General features: G+C 42.6%; 1 protein-coding gene across 1 annotated transcript in view; it reads left to right on the top strand.

The window, feature by feature from the left end:
- Window positions 1-19104, top strand: part of CENPV (centromere protein V) — a 38364-nt gene extending 19260 nt beyond the window's left edge. The window contains exons 4-5 of the mRNA XM_073616884.1: window positions 15150-15264; window positions 18853-19104. Coding sequence (XP_073472985.1) covers window positions 15150-15264; window positions 18853-18977 — 240 coding nt within the window. The 3' untranslated portion in view covers window positions 18978-19104. The remainder of the gene's footprint in view (window positions 1-15149; window positions 15265-18852) is intronic.
- Window positions 19105-20855: the final 1751 nt, after the last annotated feature.

Genomic DNA, 20855 nt, shown 5'->3' with positions numbered 1-20855 from the left:
GGTGACCACACAAGAAATTAGCAGAATCTCTTCAAGTACACTGAAAGATAAAACAGACATACAGAGATTCTAAGGCTGGCCATACATGATTATTTTTTTTCCCCTTCAACCAGCAAGTTGAACGAAAAAAAAAAAGAACTGATTCCTCCATCCACTCATTTTTTTTGGGGGGATGGGGGAATCACTCCCGCTGAGCTATTGTATTCTGCCAGTAGGGAGGCTTCTCCGCTGTCTGACTACAATGATCCAGTGGCGGCTGGTGCTATATTTCATGGTGGGGGGGGGGCAAACGATGCACCCCCCCTCTAGCCCCAGTTGGTCAGATGGATTGGCCGCACCCCCCTCTGTCGGTCATTCACCAGCCCCACGCTCCCGTACTTACCCCATCTAGGTCGCATACAGCACTTCCTCCAGGCGGCAGGCAGCGCCTCCTCCTACTCCTCCTAGGCTTCATGGCGGCTTCCCCTGCGTCCCCTCCTCCACTACCTCTTCTGCTCCAATATGAGTGCTTCTCCTCTCGGCCAATCGGGTCTCAGGACCCACTTCCTGGTTTTCCTGATTGGCCAGGAGGAGAATCAGGAAGACAATAGCCAATATTAACTTGCTATTGTCACACAGCTCCCCGAGCGCATCCTTTTTTGAAGCCAATTAGAGCCTCAGGCTCTAATCATGGGCTTCTTAAAAAAAAACAAAAAAAAAAAATCCATTGGAATCCATAGGTCCGGTGCCCTACATGTAGATTAGGGGCCGGGCGCATGGATTAGGGGGGCGGTACAACACTGCAATGATAAGTGTTGCTGGCACTGATCGTTCAGGAAAAAAAAACTGACAGGCTGGTTCTACACAAATCAATTGAGAGATGGACTTAAGTACAACCTGCTAGCTCATACATGGATTGAAAATCCGCCAGTCCCTGCTGAACCGAATCAAATTTCAATCCATGTATGACCGGCTTAATGCTGCTCTGTGCTATTATTGGAGAGATTTGTGTTCCAGTAATCATGATGGAAATGTCCTCAATAAAGACTCATGCCCTGTACACACGGTCGGATTTTCCGACAACAAATGTTCGATGGGAGCTTGTTGTCGGATATTCTGACCATGTGTAGACTCCATCGGACATTTTCCGTCGTAATTTCCGACAAACAAAATTTGAGATCTGGATCTCAAGTTTTCTGACAACAAAATCCGTTGTCGGAAATTTCCGATCGCGTGTACACAATTCCAACGCACAATGTTCCACGCATGCTTGGAATCAAGCAGAAGAGCCGCACTGGCTATTGAACTTCAATTTTCTTGGCTCGTTGTACGCATTGTACGTCACCGCGTTCTTGCAAGACAAGTTTGAGCCAACATCTGTCAGAAAAAAATCCATGGTTTTGTTGTCGGAAAATCCTATCGTGTGTACAGGGCATCAGACAGATTTAAAACCTGTTACACACACCCAGTAGAAATGCCCGGAGTTCTACTTTATGGTCCAGTTAAGTTTTATTCATGTTTAGGTAAAACCCAAGTAATTCACTTTTAGTCTGTTAAATAGAGCACAGGAAGCATTTGATTATATCTGTTTGATAGGTGAACAAAAAAATCGATTGATCTTGTCAGAAAGTCACTGCTGCCTTGTGCCCTCTATGTATTCCCTGTGTTATCTAAAGAAGTCGAATTAGCCCTTCCAATTCCTATCTTGGATTATAGAACAATTAACCTTTGGGCTCATGCACACTGCAGCTCAAAAAAAAATGCTGCTTTTACAGGCATTTGAGTTTTTATTTCAGCTTTAAGAAGCTTGTACTTTTTTGTGCACTTGTGCATGTTTTTATTGAGCTTATTCAAGCTCCTCTGAGCTTTTTTGAGCATAATCGTTTTTTTTTTTCACAAATAGTTGATAGTATTTTCTTAACCACTGTATAAACAAAACAAAAAAAGCTGGAACTAATGTTTTTGCATGTTTTCAAGCTTCTTTGAGCTTTTTTTAAGCTCTTTGAGGCACTAGCTCCTCTCAAAAACGTGAATTTGGTGGGGGGTTTGCCTATAGAAGCATATGCCTGAAAATGCCTGAAAAAGCCAGAGTGTGCATGGCCACATTGGCTAACATGGAGGGGAGTTTCCAGGCAGAAAAAAAATAAGAGCTCAAAAGCCTGTGGCAGCTGGGCAGGGCTGACACCCAGACCACAAAAATAATGTGTCCTGTCAGCCCATAAAAAGAATTAGGAGTGCATGTCTGGAAAATCAACTGGTGTTTTCCTGTACTTGCAGGGTCTTTAAAGTGACACTATACTCTGCTTTAAAAAAACCAAACAACATTCAGGCCTTTTGTACACTGCAGCTTGAAAAAGCTCAGTACAGCTTTTCTTTTTACTGAGCCAAAATACAGCCCATCAATTGTAATGTGCCTATGCACACAGGCACGTAAACAAGAGCCGTGTATTCTCCAGTAAAAAAAAATAAATAGAAAAATATGCATTTTTGGTCAGCAATTTACGCCTCATGTGCGCAAATACGCGTGATTGCGCACAGATGTGTGCGACTGCGTGCAAGTTGTGTGCAAAAGCCCATTTACATATTGTGCAGAACAAAAACACGAGAATGAGTTTTCGCACGCATTCGCAAATTTGCGCAAACGCATATGGCCGAAAATGCCCGCAAATACATACAAAAAAAAGTCTGAAGAAGTAGATGCTCAAACAGGAGTATCATGTGCAAGAGGCCTAAAGTATGTTTTCTTAACTCAGAAAAGTACCGTCTGTTGCTCACTTCCTCCAAATTCCTTTTTTTTTTTTTTGCTGCTGTGGTCTGACTTCCTGTTAGAGGGTGTCCAAGTTCATTCTCCATGGTGCTACTGTATGCAAGAATGTAGCCACCTTCTCCTGCTTGCTCCCTTGATGGACTAGGGACTATGGGATATGTAGTGTACATAGAGCTATGTTCATGACCACTACTAATGTGCACTGCTCATTCCAAAAGTGAGTGGGGGGAAAGGAGAGGTTTGGGATTTCACAGATGATGTTACAAGGTAGCCGAAAACCAGTGTAAAGGCTCCATTCACACCAAGGCGTTTTTTTCATGCTTTTTGCCTTTTGCAGGCAGGACATTTTTTTAACACGGGTTCCTATGGAACATGTTCACCTCAATGCATTTGTGTGCCTCTGTGTTTTTGGAAAGGGTCAGGGACTTTTTTTAAATGCAAAACGGTGCTTTTTTGCTTTTTTTTGGTTCAATAGACTTTGATGGAGAAGCTGCAGAAAAGCATGAAGTGTGTTTTTACCACGATTTGCGGTTTTAACAAAAGAAAAAACATAAGAACGCAAATCGCCATAAAGTCGCATTAAAAAACTGCGGAAAGCACAGCAAAAAGCACTTTAGAAATGTTTAAAAGCAACATGCAAAGATGTGAATCGAGCCTAAGGCTGGATTTACATCTATGCATTTTTAGTGCTTTTTGCATTTTTCAGATTTGCACTACAGTCCATTTAACATGGTTTCCTATGGAACATGTTCTGTAGTGCAAATCTGCAAAATACAAAAAGCACTAAAAATGCATAGGTGTGAATCCAGCCTAATGCCCTGTACACACGGTCGGATTTTCCGACGGAAAATGTGTGATAGGACCTTGTTGTCGGAAAATCCGACCGTGTGTAGGCTCCATCACACATTTTCCATCGGAATTTCCGACACACAAAATTTGAGAGCAGGCTATAAAATTTTCCAACAACAAAATCCGTTGTCGGAAATTCCGATCGTGTGTACACAAATCCGACGCACAAAGTGCCACGCATGCTCAGAATAAATTAAGAGACAAAAGCTATTGGCTACTGCCCCGTTTATAGTCCCGACGTACGTGTTTTACGTCACCGCGCTCAGAACGATCGGATTTTCCGACAACTTTGTGCGGCTGTGTGTATGCAAGACAAGTTTGAGCCAACATCCGTCGGAAAAAAGCCATGGATTTTGTTGTCGGAATGTCCGATCAATGTCCGACCATGTGTACGGGGCATAAGAGGTGATTTCATGAAAAACAGGTTACAGGTCCATTAAAGCGGAGCTCCACCAAAAAAGGGGAAGCTCAGCTTGTTCTCATCCTCCCCCGCCCCTCCACTGCCATATTTGGCACTTTTGGGGGGGGGGGGGGGTGCGTAGTTTTGACAGGTACCTGCTCCCACTTCCGGGTAAAATAGCCAATTGGCGATCTACATTTCCTCCTTTACCTCGCTGCCTTCTGGGACACACAGAGGTCCCCGAAGACAGCGGGATCATTCAAAAAGCGCAGCGCAACTCACACATGCCCAGTAGGAAACAGGCTGTGAATCCGCAAGGCTTCACTTCCTGTTTCCTTTACTACAGATGCCAACACCTGCACCCGAAGCCGATTGACGAATCAGCTAGGGGTGCTGACATCACTGGATCCCTGGACAGGTAAGTGCCCTTATATTAAAAGTCAGCAGCTACAGTATTTGTAGCTACTGACTTTTAATTTTTTTTTTACAGACTGGAGCTCCTCTTTAAATAGTGGATGTGTACGGATCATTTTTGGAGAATAAGAATATTGTTTAGTGTCACTTTAATCTTTACACCAACTACACGATTATCATAACAAAACTGAAAATCACACTAATGGAATCAGCTACAGTCTGCTTTACATAAACGAATCCCAACAGATTCCGCGGTTCACTGATCAAAAGTATGCAGAAAAGTACCAGGAATTGTGTTAAAGGGTAAGTCCACAAAAAAGGGATATTCAGTTATAGTTGGAGCCTGGTGGGCTGAGCCAGCCACTGGATTCTTATGTCTTGGATACTCCAGCAATCTTCCTGCTGTAATTTCCAACTTTTGACTTGTCCAGCTGGAAGTTTTGGGTGCGTTTAACTCTCAAGAATCTTAAATAAATAAATAAATAAATTGTAGAGTGACCCTTTATGGCAGATCTTTATTGTAGCCCAATAAAACACAGGGAAATGTGCATGTATTGCACAGATGTAATGCACATGTTTTTATTTTTTGCCTGAAGCTAGTAACAATATAGACAGGCACTGTAGAGGTATTAGGGGAGATTTACTAAAACTGGTGCACAGCTGTGCCTAGTAACCAATCAGCTTCTAAGTTCAGCTTGTTCAGCTTGTACGGCTGCACCATATTTTGTGTGCACCAGTTTTAGTATATCTCCCCCAGTGTAACAGTATATACTGATTACCTGCTGTATTCATATGTTTTTACACTCCATCGTGGTTATGGACAAAAAAATGATTAAATCTGCATATATTGTCAGTTTCACTTTACTGGAATTGTAATAAAAAAATTAAACCCTTACACCCCTTACAACCACTCTTGAAACACTACGGGGTCTATTTATAATACATTTACTTTTCTAAAGTCTCGAATAATACCCATAATATTTGTAATATGTGTAAAACTTCTATTTGCTGCCTTTAGAATCATTCCATTGGACATTCCGATTGTGTGTGGGCTTCATCTGACTTTTTCTTTCAAAAATTCTGACGGACCTAGAAATAGAACATGTTTTAAATCTTTCCGATGGAATCAATTCCTATCGGGAAAACCGTTCGTCTGTATGCTATTCCGACGGACCAAAAATGACGCAAGGGCAGCTATTGGGCTATTGAACTTCCTTTTTCTAGTCCTGTCGTACGTCATCGCGGTTTAAACGATCGGACTTTGGTGTGATCGTGTGTAGGCAAGTCCGTTTCAGCAGAACTCCGTCGAAAAAACCGTCAGAGTTCATTCCGACGGAAAAAACTGTCGTGTGTACACGGCATAACACTCACTCCTAACAGGAAAAAAGCTGTAAGAATGTTCAACCAGAAGAATTAAAGAACATTTGACTAACACTATAAGCACATAAGAACATTCGACCAGAAGAGGAAATAATATGAGGAAGGCCTCTATTCAAAACCTATGGAGATTCTTGTGCAAACAGATACTCCATTGTTTGACAAGTTTACTGGGCTGACACCATTTATGGATAAGCAGCAGATCACCCAAGGTAAATAACGGTGTTCCAGGACACCCTCGAGCCTCTCCTATCCTCTAGAACAGGGATATGCAATTAGTGGACCTCCAGCTGTTGCAAAACTACAAGTCCCATCATGCCTCTGCCTCTGGGTGTCATGCTTGTGGCTGTCAGAGTCTTGCTATGCCTCATGGGACTTGTAGTTCTGCAACAGCTGGAGGTCCGCTAATTGGATATCCCTGCTCTAGAACTTCCTCCCCCAATCTGTCCCACTATCACCTAGTCTGTCCACTTTTAGATGATTCCTAAAAACTCTTCTCTTCAGAGAGGCCCACCCTGCCCTCAACTAACACCTGTACTTTTATTTTTCTCCATCAGCTCATCCCCCACAGTTATTGCCTTTTGTGTCTCTTGACCCTCCCTCCTAGATTGTAAGCTCTAATGAACAGGGCCCTCTGATTCCTATTGTATTAAATTGTATTGTAATTGTACTGTCTGCCCTTATGTTGTAAAGCGCTGCGTAAACTGTTGGCTCTATATAAATCCTGGATAATAATAATAATTTCTACAACATTGTATCAATTCTGTATAGCAGTTCATCATCTGATTGATTACACTGTCGGTGGTAAGCTCTGGAATCTCCATACACTTTGTACACAGTGTAGAGGTCTTCCTCTTATTTCCTCCTCTGGTCGAATATTTTTAGCCTATAGTGTTAAGCTGGCCATGGGCTGATCAAAATTTGGATGGTTCAGAAGGGACCGGCCACATTTCAATCAGTGTGTGGCCATCCCTGCTCGACAGCAATTAATCGCTTGATCGACTTCTGGAGAAGGGACATGCTGGAAAACTTTTGTTGATCAGCGACTGCAGCCACTGATCAGTATATTCTGACAGCGCCAGGTGCCACCCATCACAATACAATGTCCTGGCAGGGGGGATTCCTTCATCCACCTTGTTTGTATGGATGGAGAAGTCTCTTAAAAAAAAAAAAAACTACCAGTTTATAGCCAGCTTTAGGCAATTTTTTTTCTATTGGTCGTATGTACAATAACTCTTATCAAATATTCTTAAGGATTTTTTCTCTTAGAATTGATTGTTAGTGTATGTCACATTTGCCCTTCAAAATGTAACAGATAGAAACTGACATATCACACATATTATAAACATAAATGGTATTCTTCATGACTTTGGCATGAACGCGGAGGCATCCACAAAGAACATTTGTTATAAATAAACCCCCCCCCCCTTTTTTTTTAACACTCAAAAATGTAAAACAAAGCTGAGACATTCACATGGCAATGATTTATAATGAGACTCCAAAATGTTTCTGTGTATTTTTTAAATAATGTTCCAAAAAAGTAAATCAATAAAAAAAAAATTGTATGCTAAATCTAAAAAAAAAAGGCATAAGCAAAAAAAAAGGGGGGAAGGAGACAGAGGGAGGAGGATGGGGTTGATAAGAAGTTGAAAAGGAAGAAACTTTAAAGAGGAACTGCAGTCTGCTCACATAATTTGTAATAAAACATCTTTGCCATTCTAAAGCTTCCCTCCAACCACCTTGCATATTATTTTATATATACTGTGATTCTGTACTTGCCAAATATGCTGCAGAAATCTCCCTCCACTAAGTCTGGCTGCAGCCATTTAACTGTGGGCAGCTGAAGCTGCTGCCTATTCACTTCTTAGATTTACACAGACACACCTCCAGCTCTGCAGCTCTCATTGGCCCTCTTATGTCTCATTCCCCCCCTCCCCTCCTGGCAAATGCTCAGAGAGTGAGGGAGAGAGCTGTGCATGTCGTCATAAGCCTAGGCTAGTGTCCAGACAAGAAACAGGAAGTGGGCTGTATAAGGTATTTACTGGCAGAAAAAAATGTTTTACTATCCAAAGTTAAAACAACAAGGGTAGAAGGTTTAATAGATGGAAAGATGAAAAAATGACTGAAGTTCCGCTTTAATGAAAACAATTTCTTTTTCACTTTACAAGTTTGTGTTCTGCACGAATAAGGCAGCGGGATAACTTCATAAATGGTTTATAAAATTATGCTGAAGAATCCCTATAACTGGCTGTTTGTCTGTTACACATCATTCAACCAAAAACCACATTGATCTGCTTATAAATAACTTTTAGCATTTTTCTATCTTTTTTTTTTTTATTTATAGTATTTTTCTATCACATTTTATTTATTTTGTTCAGCACTGAAAAATAATAAATAAGACACGTGGCATATGACTATTTTACATGTATTTCTTGAGCCACTTGATGGAGCTCTATGCAAGGCCTATTGCTGTGTGAAGTCTCTTTATTTGAGGCCCCTGTGGTGATAAAGCTTTTTTAAACAGCAAAACATCAATGTAATATATTGCAGTTTACCAGATTAGATGCAATGGGTGTATTTATTTTTTTTGGCTTGTTTTCACCTGTAATCTTGCGAATAACTGGCTTACTTACCTTGGGTGATTATGCTTATTTCCCTACTGTATCTATTGGTAAAGTGATAACTGTATCGTTGGCACACGGACTAGTCTTCCAGCATGTCTGTCTTTGTTAATTTTCATAAAAGTGATAGGCCTAATTTATTTATTTTTAAATAGCAAATATGTTATACTTACCTGCTCTGTGTAATGGTTTTGCACAGAGCAGCCCTGATCCTCCTCTACTCAGGTTCCTTGCCGGCACTTCTGGGCTCCAACCCCCTGCTGAATGCCTCTTGCTATGGGGGCACTCATGCATGCTCGCTTTGGAGCCCCGCACTGTGTGTCTAAAGAACTACACAGAACTGGGCTCGCCCCCCCCCCTCCCTGGCAGTGGCGTCTCAAGCTTTCATATTTAGGGGGGCACATGGGGGGACAGGGACAAAAGTAGGGGGGCAACTATAAAATGCAATTATATATCTCTTGGGGCCCTTTACTACGATCCCACAACGGCCCTTTCACATGTTCTGCAGTGAGCTGCCTTCCTACTGTATTGGGACCCCCCCCCCAGGGTGGCATAAAAGGAGATATACGTCACCGGCATACCAAGAAAATATAATGGTCCAAAGCAGTGGGAGAACTATCAGGGTTGCAAAAGTTGTCTTGCCACCGGGCCCTGGTGTTCTGCCACTGTGGGGTTCCCCAGCCCCCTCTTGCTGTCCTGTCCCTGCTATTGACAGCGCTGGTCTGGCATCTCTTGGAATTTACAGGCTTGTTCTCCTGTCCTAAGGATGGGAAAAATCAGTGTGTTTTTTCAGTAACTGAGAGCCCTGGTGGAGTCCTTCCTGCAACTTGCTCTTCTCCCTGCAATGAGGATGCAGGGGAAGGAGCAGATTGGGCGGCCGTGGTTGGGTGAGCATTATGCATTGTCAGCGAGCAGAGGAAGGGGGAGGAATCACCTGCAGGAGCTGACTGGGGACATTGCCTTTTTGTAAAAAAAAAAAAAAAAATTTAATTGGGGGGGCACAGCATAGTGTTGGGGGAGGTCAGGGCCCCCTCTACCCCACCTAGTGACGCCATTGCTTCCTGGGTGTGATTGACAGCAGTGGGAGCCAACAGCTCCCACTGATGTCTCTGAGCCAGTGAGTGCACATCGCTGGATCGAGATCAGGCTCAGGTAAGTATTAGGGGCTGCATACTAAAGGTTTTCTACCTGAGAACCCTTCAGCCTTTACAACTATTTTAAGGGCCTGTTCACACTGCCCCGCAGCAAAAAATGCTGCTGCCTGCACACTAAACTGGTGTATGGGCACCAGTGTTTTGGCCTGCAGAGCCATGCAGCAGGTGCAGTAAAGGGATGAAAACAAACCCAAAGCAATCATGTTGATCTTCCTTTTTAGCATTCTAAGGGACCCTGATGTCTTCATAAGGTGAACCTGACACTAATATCACACACGTTATAAGTAAGGTAGTTGTATACTAAAAAAACTTACATAGCGTTGCTACTGCTGTCACCTTTGTGCTCCCACAAAAAACAAGATATAGACGACCGGGACATCCCCCTACCATGCATTGCCAAAGTCAGCCAGTAGCTGCGGCTGGCTACACAGGCTGATTGTTAGTGACTTCATTTACCACCCGTCTCCAGTCCTGCCCACCATGACCTTACTCTGCTTGCCTGTACTCAGCCGACACTGAAGTGGTATTGATCAGGGCTGGATCCCCACCCCATCCACAATGGATGCTGTGCCCGGGTCGGTAAGCTCCTCCTCCTGTTCTCTGACTGCAGTCAGCCTCTTTAGAGGACATGTAGAGAAGCTGCTCCTTCCCACACTGCTCACAGGCAAGAACAGAAACTTTAACCAACACAACCTCGATCTGCACAGTGTTTATCTCCACACTGTTGTAGTTCTCATATCGGAAAAGAGGCAACAGCCAGTATCACACTGTGCACTGTGAGACGTTTCTGTCATTTATTCTGGGCTCATTTCACTCCTACTTCATTCCCTCTCTCTGTGCACACATCTCTGCCAGACACAATCTTGCAATATCCTCCTGCCGTTTTCCCCTTCACTTTAACCCCTCTTCTGTTTATAATTCTGCTCTCCTCACATACAGTATCTCACAAAAGTGAGTACACCCCTCACATTTTTGTAAATATTTTATTATATCTTTTCATGTGACAACACTGAAGAAATGACACTTTGCTACAATGTAAAGTAGTGAGTGTACAGCTTGTATAACAGTGTAAATTTGCTGTCCCCTCAAAATAACTCAACACACAGCCATTAATGTCTAAACCACTGGCAACAAAAGTGAGTACACCCCTAAGTGAAAATGTCCAAATAGGGCCCAAAGTGTCAATATTTTATGTGGCCACCATTATTTTCTAGCACTGCCTTAACCCTCTTGGGCATGAAGTTCACCAGAGCTTCACAGGTTGCCACTGGAGTCCTCTTCCACTCCTCCATGACGACATCACAGAGTTGGTGGATGTTAGAGACCTTGCGCTCCTCCACCTTCTGTTTGAGGATGCCCCACGGATGCTCAATAGGGTTTAGGTCTGGAGACATGCTTGGCCAGTCCATCATCTTTAACCTTAGCTTCTTTAGCAAGGCAGTGGTCATCTATGTTGGAATACTGCCCTGCGGTCCAGTCTCCAAAGGGAGGGGATGATGCTCTGCTTCAGTATGTCACAGTACATGTTGGCATTCATGGTTCCCTCAATGAACTGTAGCTCCCCAGTGCTGGCAGCACTCATGGAGCCCCAGACCATGACACTTCCACCATCATGCTTGACTGTAGGCAAGACACAGTTCTCTTTGTACTCCTCACCTGGTTGCTGCCACACACGCTTGACACCATCTGAACCAAATAAGTTTATCTTGGTCTCATCAGACTATAGGACATGGTTCCAGTAATCCATGTCCTTAGTCTGCTTGTCTTCAGCAAACTGTTTGCGGGCTTTCTTATGCATCATATTTAGATGAGGCTTCCTTCTGGGATGACAGCCATGCAGACCAATTTGATGCAGTGTGCGGCGTATGGTCTGAGCACTGACAGGCTGACCCCCCCACCCCTTCAACCTCTGCAGCAATGCTGGCAGCACTCATACGTCTATTTCCCAAAGGCAACCTCTGGATATGACGCTGAGCACGTTCACTCAACTTCTTTTGGCGACCATAGTGAGGCCTGTTCTGAGTGGAACCTGTCCTGTTCAACCGCTGTACGGCCTTGGCCACCATGCTGCAGCTCAGTTTCAGGGTCTTGGCAATCTTCTTATAGCCTAGGCCATCTTTTTGTAGAGCAACAATTCTTTTTTTCAGATCCTCAGAGAGTTCTTTGCCATGAGGTACCATGTTAAACTTCCAGTAACCAGTATGAGAGTGTGAGAGGGATAACACCAAAATTTAACACACCTGCTCCCCATTCACACCTGAGACCTTGTAACACTAATGAGTCACATGACACCGGGAAGGGAAAATGGCTAATTGGGCCCAATTTGGACATTTTCACTTAGGGGTGTACTCACTTTTGCTGCCAGCGGTTTAGATATTAATGGCTGTGTGTTGAGTTATTTTGAGGGGACAGCAAATTTACACTGTTATACAAGCTGTACTCTCACTACTTTACTTTGTAGGAAAGTGTAATTTCTTCAGTGTTGTCACATGAAAAGTTATAATTAAATATTTACAAAAATGTGAGGGGTGTACTCACTTTTGTGAGATACTGTAAATCATTGCCTCTGATGTCAGCTCTGGGCATTCCACACACCCATCTGTGCTGACACCCTTTCCATCCCAGCAACTGTCCTATCAAAATCATGCAACTAGCACATTCTCTGCAGCCCTTCACTCTGCTCTTCCTTAACTCATACTATGAGGGCTCATTCACGCCAGTGTGGTGATTGGCGTTTTTCCACACTGGAAGACTGCCAGTCACTGCTAGGGTAGGTAGAATACAATTGTTTTCTATGTGCCCTGTTCACAATGCAAAGCAGAGGTGCGGTGCAGTAAGCTGCTATAAAATGCAGCCATGCTAGATCTTATCGCAGTGCACTGGATGGCAATGCATATCACTGCACAGCAGCCACAAATAGTGTCATTTTGTTCATGTCAAAAAAAGTTGAGAAAAGAGAACTGTGTGATGTGCTGAAAATGTGCATCACACCACTCCCTCATTTCCAGCTTACTGCAGCTACAAATGGACACCTGCCCGCACACTAACCTGCTCTGGTTAAGTGTGTGGGTAGTGTGAACAAGCCCTCAATACTCCCCCCTCCAAGCTTTTCACTCTCTTATCCCTACCTGATTCCACATTTTTTTCTCTAATTCACATTTTATTACACAGGTCAGCTGGACTTAAATAGGTCACATTTATCAGGTGGTACTGACTACTGATCACAAGTGGGATCATTTTTTCCAGAATGCAAAGCATAGTGGCAGCAGCATGTGTATACTCCCATATGGCTGCCTTTGCAGCTTAAGGGGGAGTAAAACCTGGGTCCAATCACCCTTTTTTTTTTACCCCCCACTGCAAGTTGAAATGGGGTCTTAGGGCTCATTCACACAATGAGGTGAGGGCAGTAAAAACAGGCAGTTGAGTTGCAGTTTACTGTCCCCAGTCACCCACCTGAACAAGGAGATGGGGCTTCTCAGGGATGGCTTGTCACCACAAATGGGGCTGCGCCCAAACTGCCTTGCAACCACGTGCAATTCACATGATTGCAGTGCAGTATGCCATCATTTTCAGGGTTAAAACAGCAAACACCAGCAATGACAGCCATACATCTGAACTAGTCTTCCAGCCCCTTCCTCTCTCAGAGCCTCCCTAGAGCCTTTTAGTTTCATGCACCTTAAGAGCCCAGCTCCCCCTCTGTCATCCCACAGACATAGTTGCCAATCAGTCCTCCTCAAACTGACAGGGCTGCAGCAGCATTTTTTTCCTTCCAGTGACACCACAAACATTACTCATATTACAAACATTATGTTACTATTGTTTGCCATTGCCCTGGGCACCAAATGACCTTTGGGTGATGTGAGGTGTAACAATGCAGGCATTGGGGTGATCTGAGGTGTGATGGTGCAGGATTTTGACTTTATTTGAGATCTGAGGTTTAATGGGGCAAGAATTGGGGCTGATGTGAGGTGTGAAGGTGCAAGAATTGAGGTTATCTGAGGTGTGATGGTGCAGGATTGGAGTGATCCAAGTTCTGATGATGTAGGAATTTGGACTGATCTGAGGTGTGAAGGTGCAGGAGTTGGGGTGATCTGAGGTCTGATGATGCAAGAACTGGGGTGATCTGAGGTATGAAGATGCAGGAACTGGGCTGATCTGAGGTGTGAAGGTGCAGGAACTGGGGTGATCTGAGGTACGAAGGTGCAGGAACTGGAGCAATCTGAGGTATGAAGGTGCAGGAATTGGGGCGACCTGCGGTACGAAGGTGCAGGAATTGGAGTGATCTGAGGTGTGAAGGTGCAGGAATTGGGCTAATCCGAAGTGTGATGGTGCAGGAATAAGGGCTGATCTGTAGGGTGAAGGTGCAGAAATTGTGTATGTAGGTTTAATGGTGCAAGAATTGGGGTTGATGTGAGGTGTGAAGGTACAGGAATTGAACTCATCTGAGGTGTGAAGGTGCAGTAATTGGGGTGTTCTGAGATATAAAGGTGCAGGAATTGGGCTGATTTGAAGTGTGATGGTGCAAGAATCAGGAATGATCTGAGTTATGAAGATGCAGCAATTAGGGTGATCTGAGTTGTGATGGTACAGTAATTTGGACTGATTTGAGGTATGAAGGTGCAGGAATTAGTGTGATCTGAAGTATTTAGACGCAGGAATTGGGGTGTTTTGTGGTATGAAAGTGCAGGAATTGGGGTGATCTGAGATGTGAAGGTGCAGGAATTGGGGGTGATGTGAAGGTGCAGGAATTGGGGTGTTCTGAGGTATGAAGGTGCAGGAATTGGGGTGTTCTGAGGTATGAAGGTGCAGGAATTGGGGTGTTCTGAGGTATGAAGGCGCAGGAATTGGGGTGTTCTGAGGTATGAAGGTGCAGGAATTGGGGTGATCTGAGGTGTGAAGGTGCACAAATTAGGCTGATCTAAAGGTGCAAAGCTCAATATTAATTTCTTACTATTATTCGTTGTTTATAGCATTTCCTTTATTCAATTTTCTTTTCATGATCGAGAGTGTAAAGTTGACTTTTCTGTAGCTGGCACTCTAAATTTTTTGGAAAACATTTTTCAGCACACTATGCTCAAAAGGTTGCCTACCCCTGTTACAGAGCATACAGTATGTATCAAACTCATTTTGGGTCCCTGTGTCCAGGATAAAGAGGAGGAAATTACTTTTGTGAATTTATCAATTACAAAATGCATTACACATTAAACAAATTATTTTTTTTTCACATTTTGTCCAATTTCCCTGCTGGTTACAATATATATTTAAGGTTTTTTCAAAACACCTTACTTTATGAAGGCCTGATATGTACTAAATAAATGGTGTGAAAATTATTTTGTTATACAAAGCATTTAAAAAGTTATTGTTGAATAAACCATTGTATACAAAAGGTGAAAAATTAGGCCTGGTCACAAAAGTTTTACCAAAAGTTTTTTTTCCTAATCTTGAATAGAATAGGAAATTGCCAGAACTGCCCCCAGCATCTGCCAGGATGACTGTTTTTATTCATTGACACAGTTATTGATCAAGATATGTGTCTGCCTGTGTTGTTGCTGCAAATAGTGTGATACTTGTAACCTTTCTGTATGCAGGGTGCTAATAATCTCACCACTTACACCTTCAACACCAAAAAAGCACAACATACATTCTGCAAAACGTGCGGAGTCCAGAGCTTCTACACACCTCGCTCCAACCCTGATGGCTATGGTAAGTACCATGTCGGAACCACAGTTTACTCATATTGCACTGCTATATAAAGGGACAGATTGTAGTTAAAGTATAACTAAAGGCAAAACTTTTTTAGGTTTGGATGGAGTGTAGAGGAATTAGAATGCCTGTCAGTTTTTATTGCTGTCTGTACCCCAGTTAGGGAGACTCACCCTCCCAGTTTGTCCTATTTAACGTTATCAAAAGTAAATGAAAGTCCCACATTTTGGGTTGACACCAGCATAATAAAGAGAAAATCCTCCAATGGGGACAACTAGGGATTCCCCTTACTTTGGAGGCATTCCTGTTTTGGCCTGTTCCTGTGCCTACTGTGACTTATGCTGGCCATACAGGAACAAATTTTTCCTTCAAAATTTTTCTTTTTAGGAAAGTTCGTTCAATTTTTTCCAATTATTAGTGGGGTCAAATCAACGTTCGTTCTTGATCACAGTGATGGGAAAATTTGCAGGAGCAAAATAGAATGCTTTTCTCAATCTAATGAACTTTCGGGCAGTGTATGTGGCTTTTGTTCAGAAATGACATTCATTTTAAAACTGAATGTTAAAAGCAAGTGAAATTATTAAACAAGATTCGTTCATTCATTGAATGTACAAAGAATTTTCGTACCAATATTTTCATTTAAGGTCGAATTCAAGTTCTTAGGTACTTACTGACATGTATGTACAGTGTACTGAGCTGTATGTGTGCTGCACTCTATTTCCTTGTATGTAAACTAATAAGGCATTCTGTATGCAGGCCAACTAATCGGCTGACCAAATATTTTAATATGAAAACACTTCACAACTATTTTCATAATTGATTTTAATCAATTATGTTGATTAGTTATTTCGGCCCTTTCGGTCTATGGAATGCAAAAGCATCTGAAACTGGTCAAATGCATCTGCAGTGAATTTCTGAACAATGCTAATTACTGTGTACAACATTTACAAACTGGAGTTGGATGGTACTTTAAAAGCTTTAACAAAGCTTGCTGAAAGCTCTGCAAATGCTTTGTCAAAGCTTGCTGTTCGCACTGCGCTTATACAGGCTGAAGCCTGTGTGAAACTGGCCTTAGAGGAGCACTATAGCTGTCAAGCCCTGAGTCAGTAGTCAGAGAGCATCCTTAATGATTCTGCACACCCACTGTTCCCAGTCTGACATCTGTGTGGGTACACGGCCCCAAACATAGACAGGGTGCTTTTGGGGCCGTGCACCCACACAGATGTCAAATTGAGAACAGTGGCTGTGTACGTGCAACCACTGCATCCCAATTGACATCAACGATACTGCCTGCACGGAGAAGCATGGAACATGTATGCATTCCTATGTGGGTAAACACGGGCCTCACATGGGCATACCCTGTAGTATACCCGTGTGCACGAGGCCCAATCAGTACTTGGTAAACGCTTCCCTCTGATCTGTTATCTACCTCAGGGCCGTCTTTAAGGCAGGGCAAAAGGGGAAGCTGCCCTGGGCCCTGTCATTGTCGTGGAGCCCAAAGCAGCTGCCTCATACTTGCCAACTTTCCCTGTTTAAATTCCATTGTCCCTTGAGGTTTTAGTACGTGCTGTGTCCTGATATCTCAGTGTGAAGTTCTGTTACTAATGCTGCCCAGGTCTGCCCTATTGTTGTGTACAGATGACTCACCTGAGGACCCTGTGTTAACATGTAAATACCGGCAATGATATGTAAATAGTGACAACATTCATATGTAAATATTGACGGACTGGCAGGATTCATATTATTCATATGTATATCATGCCCCCCTGAGGTCATATCCACCATCACCTATACTGAATGCTGCCCACTGGGGAGATAAAGGGGCATGCTTAAAAGTCCTGCCTACAACTGTGGTCATTAAGCCTACCATCAGCCTGTTCTGCAAAGGTAAGCAAATTAGTGGGGGGAGGGGAGGGTAGTGTGGAGTGTGCAGAGGTAAGCAGAGAAGTAATTACAGTTTGGGGTGCACAGGTGAGCAAACAAGGGATGTATGAAGGTAAGGAAGGTGGGTGCAAAGATGAACAGAGGAGGCAGGTAGAGTTAAAGGGGAGGGGGAGTGGAGCGGATGGGGGAGATTTGGGGTGCAGAGGTTAGCATGGGTTTAGGATGCAAAGGTGTACTGACAGGGTGGATAAAGATGTAGGTCACGTGTAGGGCAGCCCATTCATTTCATTGGGCTGCTCTATGTGCTACAAATGCGGAATAACGTCCCAAACCCTTTTTCAAAATCACACGGTGCCAAGGCACATGTCAGCAGATGCGTGAGAGCGTCATTCACACCTAATGGCACTGCTGTGTATCTGCTAAAGGGCAGCACGTTTTTGTGGTGTCAGGAAAGCAATTCCGAACACACACATATGTGAACGCAGGCTAAATCTCTCAGTTACATTGGTGGTCAGTGTAAATGTTCTCATTACATTGGTGCTTGGTGTAGAATCCTTTCATCAGTATTGATTTACAGTAATCTCTAGCAACCAATCAACAAGCTGACATCATGTGCTGTAACCTCTAGCAACTAATCAGTGAGCCATAATGTGTGCTGTAACCTCTAGCAACCAGTCAGTGAGCAGTAATGATACACTATAACCTCTGGCAACCAATCGCATTGAATCAGATGCTGCCTGATCTGATTCAATAAATGGATTTTGAGTCTAGCTGCTATTTATTGTATGTCTCAGAGCAGGTGGAGAGTGAAACTGCATGGGGGGGCAAGAACATTTTTGCCCAGGGTCCAATCAATATTAAAGACGGCCCTGATCTGCGTAATCCAACAAAGAGCCACCAATCTGACAACATTGTTTTACCATCATTGATTGAGCTTATTCAATTGACCTTTATAGTATGTAAAAATTTCATACCAATTTAGGATGCCTTCTAGACACTGGACATTCCACCATTGCCAAATGAATGGACATTATCAGTGTTTTAAAAAATGAAAAATTTAAAGCCAGCGCTGGGAGAAGTAGAGGGCAGCCAGCAAAAACAGACTGATATACAAATCCTAATGAATCTATAAACTGTGTAATGCAGCATCTATATCATCATTATTAAAAGTGTGTAACTATGCGTATAAATTATGAAATTATTCATAGACTAAACAAACTCATAAGTGGCATACAAATACAGTATATAACAGTGAATACCACATTTTGAAATATCACCGTATACATAAAGCATGCAACGAAATAGTGACCGCTGTGTCTTGGTAAGGCATTAGATCACTACGAAGGAGCTAGGCGTTGTATTACTTTCTATGCACTGCTCCTCTGGGTCCTATTGACTTTTAGTTTCCTCTACCTAGGTTTCAGATTCATATAGTCTAGGGGAAATTTCAGCGGCTATTTTGTGGTTCTTTGAAGTGCCTACAACAGTAAAGTATTCACCACAGGCAGTTCAGCTTCCAGCAGAGTTAGCTGGAGGGTGACAAAATACAAAATGCATAATGCAAGAGACCAGAGCAAAAGATTTTTTTAAACCTGGGCATGAAAGTGTTTTTTACACTTCATTCTCACTTCAATCAACTGAAACCAATTTAAGGAACTTCTGTTTAACATGCATTGTGGATAATCAGACTACTCTTCCTTTTAGGTATAGCAGCACATTGCCTGGATGAAGGGACAGTCCGTAGCATCCATGTGGAACAGATCAATGGGAAGGAATGGGAGAAGGCTATGAAAGAACACAAGACCATTCGCAACATGTCAAAGTCTTGAGAATGTTCTGTACATCTGTTTTTTTCTGTATGTTTCTGCGTTTCCGTCCATTACTAGTTTTATACACCTTCTGCCTTTGTGGCACGTCTCCTTCAGTTAATTGAAATAAATCTTTTCTATACACTCATTCATACCTCTTCTAGTCTCTTTATGTAACTGTGCCTGGCTCCTTACCATATGACACATTCAACACAAATTAACAAATCAGATACAGGAACACACTATTTTCTAAGATATTTTTTTTTTTTTTTAATAAGAGAGAATGAAGAAAATCATTGAAAACACCAGCTTTCAGGCACCCATTACTGCACTTCTAATAGACTGTATAGCAGTGGAACACAATTCACATGCTTTGTAGAAAAAAAGTGTACATTTTATATTAAAATTACAGCCCTGCGGTAGACATTCAATGTATAAGTGCCCTTATACAAAAGTAAGTGACATGACCGGATGTGGCAGTCTTGCCTCTACATGTTTCATCAGTGTGACATCATCAGGAAGCATGGCAACTAGACTGCTTCCCAGTGACTTCAAGTGAAATGCGTAGAGGCTGGACTTCCGGTTGCCACATTCGGTCCCTTCACTTCTGGTATGACACTTCCGGCATTTGGAGCGCACGCCAGCTCCAGGTCTGAGTGGAGTGGCGGCGCTCACAATAGATATACAGATGGGTTGTTCTTGTGCCGAGTTTTGGCACCTATTAATGTGAGCATTATTTATACATGGTTTTATTCATTTATATACAATAAAATACTACACTATATTAGTGTTTATTTCCATGGGTTTTCTGTGTTACACTGATGGAGTGGAAAGAGTGACAGGAGGACACAGACATCCAATTCCCCTGGGCTGCAGTGGATCGAGAATTTAAAAAAAAACAAGTGCACATTGATCTTCTTTTAAACTAAAGGGGTCTAGGTGGTACAGTGAGTGATTTCATTATTGAGTCCTACTGGGTGCATTTGCATGTCTGTTCAGGTGGAGGAATTGAAAATTTAAAAAAATTAATACATTTTATGTTGAAAGACTGCTACACGTAGTGCATGAAACAAAATATATTGCAGCGTTAATAAAGTCAGTGAAATAGTGAACAAACAATACCACAATGTGCAAGTGAAATCCCAAAAGTAATGGAATGACCAATAAAGTTCATACAGTGGTGCAAAAATAGTAGTTAAACAGATAATGTGCGTGATCCAACAATCACCAACGCGCTCCACCACCCAGTGTAAGATTGACTCTTACCAGAGTTAGAGGACTCTGTCACAGAGTCAAATACGCTCAAATAAATGAATTATCAGCAATCAGCCATCACAGATCCTTCCAGGAACAGATCTATTCAGTGATCCCAATAAAAGGCAAATGGACATGGGGCAAACTATGTGTCTCATATATGTAAATGAAGGAGAACATCCACATAGTGTAGTAACGTAAACACTAGTTTTTTTTACACAAACGGGATAAAAGGTACTCCCATCTCATTGGATAAAAGCAGGCATGTATGCAATGTAAACCTTGCATAGAGATGGATCAGTTGGTGTACACAACAAAGAAAGCGTGGCGACGGCAAGTACACAAGCTCCACCCTACATGTTTCGTCACAACTGACATCGGGGGCATGGACTGATTTCTCATGAGAGCATGTGATCTATTTTTTATGTTTATTTAATATATTTTAAGGAATTTGTAGATCTCTACAGGATCGTCATATTTCTATGAAAATATTTGCACATCTATAGTGGTTTACTTGAGGTATTACATTTTAGGCACTGGCACTCTCTGATATTGTAGCACATAGCTTCCCCATTTTTCTTTCCCACTGAACATAATACACTGGGTAGACAGCTTACATATACAATCACATACACAGCGGCACAG

Source organism: Aquarana catesbeiana, linkage group LG02 (assembly GCF_042186555.1).
Source record: "Aquarana catesbeiana isolate 2022-GZ linkage group LG02, ASM4218655v1, whole genome shotgun sequence".
Lineage (NCBI taxonomy): Eukaryota > Metazoa > Chordata > Amphibia > Anura > Ranidae > Aquarana > Aquarana catesbeiana.
The sequence above is the reverse complement of the archived record's forward strand: the minus strand, read 5'-3'. Positions and strand labels throughout refer to the sequence as shown.